Consider the following 8,615-nt stretch of genomic DNA (forward strand, 5'->3'; position numbering starts at 1 on the left):
CATTCATTACCGTCCAATTTAAATACAGTTATCTTGACAGTTATAGCAGAGTTGCCAAAAGAGAGAATAAGCTCTTTCAAACTTTATAATAGTTAGTGAAAATTTCATATTAGTGGAATAAAAAGAGTAGTTCTCATCTGTTTGGCTTCGTAAGTCTTCTATTCTCTTTCCAAAGTTTTACATTTCCTATCAGTTACTTTCCTAATGTCATACTAATTTGAAATTCCTTCTTTCCTCCTGTAGAGTCCTTTTTAAGGTGTTCTAGAAAAACTACTAATCAACTTCAAGGTTTACTGAACTTTTGTGTTTTAACATGTAAAATACAATCGAAATGTTCATATTTTCTCACATTTTACTGCACAATACAAAACTGATTTAAATGCATTAAGAAACAACATTTTCTTTTTAAATAAACACTAAGAAAATGTTTGGCAAGAGATAACACAATTTATTTAAATATATTCTGACTCAAGATGAAGGCAAGCGCTTTACCTAGGTTTACATATTTTAGCTATAGATTTTCATTGAACCATTTTTCTGAAATGTCATTCTTTTCATTCATGCTTCTTTTATTCTCTCTCTTTAGAAGTTCACAGTGTTATACAAGTGAAAAACAAGACAGATAGAAATCACCCTAAACATAAGGCTTTATGTACATAAAAAATTCAATAATGTTGCCATAACCCCTAATACAGTGTGATCCTATTTATTATCCAGAATAAAATTCTGTACGTATTAAATTCTTCAAGTATATCTAGAGCAGTGCTTGTAAAAGTGAGGTCCCACTGCTAAGTTAATGGCCATCTCTTTGAAGATCACTTCTACCTTCAACACAATTATGGTAGAGTTCTAATAGTTTATTTTACATGTATTATACATTCTCAAATATTCTAAAATGCTCAAATGAGCCAAACATATACTTTGATTTACATCTAGTTGAATATTCCCTTTATACAGCACCAGAGGTTAAAAAATGGATCTGAGTAACCAAATATTCTCTTTCCTTTAATAGTTAGAGTTTATCATCATTTATTTCTGTAACATTAAACCCAAACTGAAGATGAAGACACCCTGGGTCAAATGCTTTCATCTTAAATAAATAAACATTTCATCCACTTCATACTTAAATACCAAGTTGTTTTCCTATAACACATGTTTCTTGGTAACAACTACTGAATCAACTAAGCTGAACACCAACTTCTTATCTTTGAGGACTAGGCAAGTCGGATAGGATTCTCTAGGTTTGCTTTAAAACTTTTAAGAAACCTGGTTGCCAGTTCGTCATCAACCACTCGACTGTCACTTGACATTGTGACTGTTATGAGCTGGCGCTGCTGCAGTTTGGCATTTCCCTCTTCATCCTCAGTGAGCTTCAGCACAGGTCGGAACCTCCCAACCGCCAAAATGCAGGCCTGAGGAGGGTTAATCACTGCAGTAAATTCGTCGATGCCAAACATCCCCAAGTTGGAAATACTAGGGGGGAAAGAAAAAGCTCTGAGGGAGGCACGTCCTTAATCAAAGTTCCCTTTCCCCGAAGCACATATTTTATATATATTTTATTAGGCAGTGTAGTAAGGCAAGAAAAAAATATATTAAGTAATGAAAAAAGGAAAAATGTAGTATTCACAAATAAATTAACTGTGTACATAGGAAAAATAAGACTCTACAGATAACTAGTAAAATTAGAAAGTAAATTTAGTTAAGTCATCAGATAAAAGGTCAATATAAAAATCCATTTTATATCTAGAGTCATGTTCCACATAATGAAAGATCACATATCCAATGGTGGTTTTACAAGATTATAATGGAGCTGACGAATTCCTATTGCCTAGTGGCATCACAGCTGTCATAACATATTGCAATTACTTTATTTTAAAAATAAATTTAGTGCAGCCTAAGCGTACAGTGTTTATAAAGTCTACAGTAGTGTATAGTGATGTCCTAAGCCTTCACTCATTCACTGATTCATCCAGAGCAACTTCTAGTCTTGCAAGCTCCATTCATGGTAAGTGCCCTAAACAGGTGTACCATGTTTTACGTTTTACATTTTTACTGTACATTTTAAAAATGTTTAGATACCCAAATACTCATCATTGTGTCACAACTGCTTACGGTATTCAGTAGAGTAACATGCTGTACAGGTTTGTAGTCTAGGAGCAAACGGCTATATCATACAGCTAAGGTGTGTACACGCTGTACCATTTAGGTTTGCGTAAGTACACTCTATGATGTCTGCATGATGAAACTCCTAACAATGCATTTCTCATATCCCCATCATAAAGTGGCACATGACTCTATATATAAGTTGCTATAATTAGAAAATAAAAAATTAAAACAATATCATTTATAACAGTATCAAAAAACAAATACCAAAGAATAAATCGAATGAAATACATACAAGACCTCTACACAGAAAATTATAAAACATAACTGAAAGAAATCAAAGAACTGAATACACAATGGTTTCTACCATATTCACTGGTTAGAAGACTCAATATTGTAAGAATGTCAATTCTCAAACCATCAAAAGACTTAATGCAATCCCAATCAAGATTCCAGCAAGGTAGGGGTGTGTGTGTGTGTGTGTGTGTGTGTGTGTGTGTGTGTGTGTGTGAGAAAAATGGCAAATCAATTTTACAATTTATTTGGAAATACGAAAAGCCAGAAGACAATTTTGAGGGTGAATAAAATTGGAAGCCTTCATTACCAGCTATGAAGAGTTGTAGCTTGGTGGTAGTAAACAAAGGATCAACAAACAGGCCAGTGGAAAAGAATAGCATAGAACCAGACCAACACATATATAATCACCTTTTCAGTGCTATGAAAAAGGAGAAATCAATGTTCAATACATGATGCTGTGTAAATTTACTATCCATGTGGGGAAAAAAGAGAACTTTAAACTTCACATTATTTACAAAATCCAATTTCAGATGAATTGTGATCTACATGTGAAAAGTAACATAAATGCTTTTAGAAGATAACACAGAAGAGTAACTTCATGACTCTGGGATAGGCAAAAATTCCTAACAGAAAATGAACTATAAAGTATCAACTATAAAGAAAAATATATAATCAACTATATAGAAAAGTATCAACTATATCAACTATAAAGAAAAATACTGATAAACAGGAATTCATTAAAATTCAGAACTTCCTTTCATTAAAAAAAATCACTGAGAGAGACGCAAAGGCAAGTCGCAGAGTGTGAAAGCTATTTGAAACAATATATATCCTACAAAGGTCTGTGTATCCAGAAATAAGAACTATACATCATTTTTTAAATGAACACCAGACTGCAATGGGTACTTTATCTCATGAATTACCAGATACCCAAATGGCTGATGAGTGAAAAGTACTCAACATCACTAATTTGCATTTCCCTACAAAGAGTACCACTACACACCCCAATAACTGTTAAAATTTAAAACCTAACATTATTAAACACTGGCAAGAATGTGGAGCAATGGGAATTCTCAGGACTGTTGGTGGAGGTGTAAATTTGTGTAACCATTTGGAAAATTGTTTGGCAGTATCTGCTAAAACTTCTAACTTAGGAATTATACTTTTAGGTCTATACAACAAAAAATGTACATATATTCACCATAAGACACCAATAAGCATGTTCATAGCACCATAATTTGTAATAGCACCGAACTGGAAGCAACACAAATGCCAATCAACAGTAAAATGAATTCTGGTATATTTACACAATAGAATATTATATACTGCAATAATAACAAATAAGTGGTTGCTTCACATAGCAATATAATATCACAGATATTAATATTGGGGGGTCAGATACTAAAGAATACATAATATTTATCATTCCATGTTAGTCAATGTCCAATGAACGTTTAGTTCAACACAAATAGGTTCCTACTAGCTTTAATATGAAAGCCTGACTAGTCTGAAGAATATTTCCAGATATTCTATTGTCTAAATATTTTTAGCTTAAATTTTAAAAAATATTTCAGATAAATGAAAGGCTGACAGGGTCTTTATAAGTCTTACATCTGTCTGTTTGATGCTATGGATAATTAAGAGTTTAAATTTTACCTAAAAGATCCTCCTTGGTATTCTTCAGGCAACAATTTTCCATCTCTTGCTTTCTTTGATAGAGCCTGAGAAAAATACAAACAGAATAGGACAACCAACAAAATGTTACACAGTTGATCTTGTCATTTGATATATTTGTAAGTCATACACTCTCATCTCTGATATGCCTTGATTTGATTTTATGTTACCTATATAAAAATAATTTTCTCTAATTATAAGAACAAACAAGAGCACAGATAATTCAAGAAACTAAAGCTGTTAATCAAAACTCTAGAAAAATTACTTCCTTTAACAATTTTTCAAATATGAGAATTACCCTGTGTACCACCAATTACTATGCAGAATGCTTTAGAGTTTCCTATATGCACAGCGAAATTTTCTATTTTGCCTATAAAACTTTATTGTAAGAAAAAAAATACAAGAATACATTCTCATCAACCTAGTGTTTTTGTTGTTGTTGTTGTTTTGTTTTGTTTTTTTTTTTTTGAGAAGAAGTCTCACTCCACCGCCCTGGCTGGAGTGCAGTGGCATGATTATGGCCTACTGCAACCTCCATCTCCCAGGTTCAAGCAATTCTCTTGCCTCAGCCTCCTGAGTAGCTGGGATTTCAGGCACCCACTACCACGCCCGGCTGATTTTTTGTATTTTTAGGAGAGATGGGGTTTCACCATGTTGGTCAGGCTGGTCTCCAACTCCTGAACTCAAAGGATCCACCTGCCTCGGCCTCCCAAAGTGCTGGGATAACAGGTATTAGCCACCATGCCTGGCCAATCTAGTGTGTTTTAAATAAATTATCCAATGGCAACCAAAGTAGCATACCCACAATCCCACAACCAACATTCCGTTTTTATTTTTCAGAGTTTGCTCCATCTTTATGCACAATTTCAACCCCACACAATGGTTATAAAACATAAATTTTATATTTAATTGTTCAGTATTATATGCATCTTCTGTGTTGTCAGCCTTCAGAAATGATTTTTTAATGTCTGTTCCTAAAGAATGCATCTGCCTAATTTACTTGGTTATTCCCCAGTGTTATAATTTGGTTCACGGTTTTTTCTGAATTATTTCAGGTAAATTTTCAGAAGTGGAATTATAGTGCCCTAGAGAATAGACTTCTTTTGGTTCCTGATTCTACAGCTAAATCACTTCCTAAATAAGCTAGTCCAATTTATACTGCCACAAGGAATATAAGGATGTACTTGATTCTTAACACTCTTGACAATACTGATTTCTAAAAATCTTACAGAAGACAGATGACACATTAGTAAAATTTTCCTCTCACTTGTACTTGGAATTAACTACATTTCTGTTAATTTTTATTTTTCAGTGCTTAAAAGCAAGGGAACAGAGGTTGAGTCATCATATATAAAAACTTAATAATGAATTAAGAGGAAGGATACAGAAAAATTAGGTCACTGTCATTTGGGTAGATAAAATAAATGTGGAGTTTACTTAATATTTTGTATTGCATAGGCAACATAGGCACTATTACAATCACAGTTGATAACTTTAACTCATAGATGATTTAAATTTTTAAAATTAAGTCTTTAAAAATATCAAAAATCTAAAAACACATCACTGCAACGTACTGCCAATGGAAAAAATTACAGGTGTATGCTGTTTGCAAAAAAAGAGATGAATTCTGACTTATATAGTTATTGGAATAACAGGAGAGAGAATAATCTACAAATGCATTTTTCCTCCCTTAAGCAATGTAACTGTTTATATGATTTGAAAAGACACATATATGAACTTTGAAAGGCATTTTCTAAAGGCAGATGATCTCAGCATTATCCTGATGAATTACCACACTGCAACAAATGAAAAAAATTCATTATAATAACTAGATTGCAAGCACACATACTAAAAACAAAAACTCTGTAGATCCTAAATACATCAACAGGAAATTCCTGTCAGCGAACTCGAGTAAGAGTCTGAAATAGGTATGGAGTCTGAGAAGGACTGTTGGTTTTATAAATTTGTAATTATCACTGGGATCCCCTGGCAATGTGGACTCAAAAGCAAAGTACATGTTACCTGAAGCATCCAGCTGAAAGAATAAAAAATGACCACTAAATATTTCTATAATACATCAAATGCCTTGCTAATTCATTCAAAAAAATTTACTGGGTACTTATAAGGTAAACTTTGCCTCTGCCTTTTAATACTGTTATAAGTAATGAAGAATTAAGACTAACACAGGATTCAAGGTGTGTTACTACATTGCTTTATTCAAGGAATACCAACTTGAACTTGGCTGCAGTATGCCTACAGCCCCCACACTGGCATCCTTGGGATTACTGAGGGTCAAGAAGTAAATGCGTAGTACAGGTGTTCTTCACCTGGGGTCCATGGATGAATCTGCAAAGAGCCACAAACTCTTGAAAAATTAATTTCAATGAAATAGGTTTTACTGAAATTTGTTTTAAAATAAATTCACCAAGCAACTACTGTATCCCAAGCACTCTTCTAGAATTAGATAAATGGCAATGGACAGTGAACATCAGACAGTAGGGAACACAGAAGGGTGAACAAATAAATAAACAAGGTAATTTCAAAGACTAATAAACCATATGAAGACAATAAAACAGGGTAATGAGATAAAGAGTGTTAGGAAACTATTTCAGCTATGGAAGCTGCAGAAGGCCTAAGACATTAGCAACTGAACTGAGAAACCAATGATGAAAAACAGCCAGCCAAGTGACAATCAGAGGGATGTGTGTACAGGATAGTATGTCTCTTAGTGAGAATCCAGAGCTCAACCTGTCTATGATCCCACAGTCTCCTCAAAAAGTCTGCTCCTGCCTCACCAGGTAGACAGCCTTGGTCTCTTTGCTGCAGGTTCTCTTATCCACTGCCTACTTGCTAAGACCACAACCTCACATTCCTCAGGGAATCTTCACTGCTTCTTTGGCAGAGTACTCTCCCGTGTGACTCAGGTCTCTTCTTTCTTAACTCTTTTTTTCTCCCAGTTGCATACAGTAGTTGTCCCTTATCTGTGGGGGATATTTCAAAGACCCACAGTAGGTGCCTGAAATGGCAGATAATACTGAACTCTATACCTACAGTCATGTGCCATCTAAGGACACTTAAGTTAACGACAGACATATATGACAGTGGTCCCATTAAGATTACAATGGAGCTGAAAAATTCCTATCACACAAATACGTACCACCGTAGCACTATTTCCTTATACTATTCAGTACAGTAATTGGTTGTATTGCAGGTTTGTACCATACAAAGCCTAGGCGTGTAGTAGGCTATCCCATCTAGGTTTGTGTAAGTATACTCTACGGTGTTCACACAATGACAAAATCGCCTAACCATGCATTTCTCAGAATGTATCCCTGCTGTGATGCATGACTGTACTCTTCTTCCTACACATACATACTTATGATAAAGTTTAATTTAAAAATTAAGCACAGTAAGAGATTAACAATAACTAATAATAAAACAAAACAATTGTAACAATGTAAAAATCATGTGAATGTGGTCTCTCTCAAAATACCTTGTACAGTACTCACCTATTTTCAACTGTGGTTGACCAGGGGTAACTGAAACCACGCAAAGTGAAACCTTGGATAAGACAGAACTACAATATCTCAAATTCCAAACCAAAAGATTGGTCTTACAGACACAGAAAACAAATGATTGTACTCCTTTCCTCTACCTGGTAAATCAACTAATTATGGTGCATTTGGTATAACTGTTGAGTCCTTAGCTATTCTTCTTGTTCATTTCTGAAAGTTCAGGAGCTGCTTCTCAAGTATTTTTTATTTTTAGAGAAAACATGACTGATTCTAGAAGGCTGATAACCTGACCACTATAGTCATACAGTAGTTATGTAACTAGTGTGAAAGAAGCAGCAAAGCTAAGTGGTTGGGAGCAGGCTCTAGTCTACAGTCTGATTGGGTTCAGATGCTGGCTACATCACTCAGTAAGATTTGGGGCAAATTATTTAACCTCTCTTTTTTTCCCATCAGTTGCTTCATCGACCATATCAAATTATTATCTTGTACTTGATAGGGTAGTTTTAAAGAGGATTAATATATATAAAAGGCTTACAGCAAAAACTGGTACAAAGTATGCCAGGTGCTATTATTGTTAGAGTTGTTAAAACTGTTAAACTGTACAAATACTTCTAGAACTTGCATGTCTTTAAATAAGAAAATTACAAATACTACATTCATATATGAATTAGTCATATATTTCTCTCTGGTCAGAGCAGATTTTACCCTGGAATTAAAATCATTCTAAATTTTATCTGTTTAAATACATAAACATTCATAAACTGTTTAAATACATAACCTTTTTAATACATAAAACCTTTTAATAAGCCACAGTACAAAATTTGATGTAGAAATACTGACAAGACTCAAACTGTATAAAATGGCACTATTCCATAAATGGAACATTTACTGTCTACCCTTTTTGGTGGATGGGGTAAAATATAACAACACTAAAGCACAGGACAGAAAATGCATTTATTACCAAAGATGACTCACTACTATACTTGGACACTCAGATAGATGCTTTTTTTTTTTTTTTTTTTTTTT

At 34.0% G+C, this 8,615-nt stretch overlaps 1 protein-coding gene across 3 annotated transcripts in view; it reads right to left on the reverse strand.

Annotated features, from left to right (window-relative positions):
• Positions 1 to 277: 277 nt before the first annotated feature.
• PDHX (pyruvate dehydrogenase complex, component X) overlaps positions 278 to 8,615 on the reverse strand; it is a 74,191-nt gene continuing 65,853 nt past the window's right edge. For all 3 annotated transcript variants that reach the window (XM_011965530.1, XM_011965532.1, XM_011965529.1), the window contains 2 exons: positions 4,057 to 4,121; positions 278 to 1,473 (listed from right to left, as the gene is read on the reverse strand). In XM_011965530.1, the coding sequence (XP_011820920.1) occupies positions 1,215 to 1,473; positions 4,057 to 4,121 (324 nt within the window). In that variant the 3' untranslated portion in view covers positions 278 to 1,214. The remainder of the gene's footprint in view (positions 1,474 to 4,056; positions 4,122 to 8,615) is intronic.

The sequence above is a fragment of the Mandrillus leucophaeus genome, unplaced genomic scaffold (genome assembly GCF_000951045.1).
Source record: "Mandrillus leucophaeus isolate KB7577 unplaced genomic scaffold, Mleu.le_1.0 Scaffold73, whole genome shotgun sequence".
NCBI lineage: Eukaryota > Metazoa > Chordata > Mammalia > Primates > Cercopithecidae > Mandrillus > Mandrillus leucophaeus.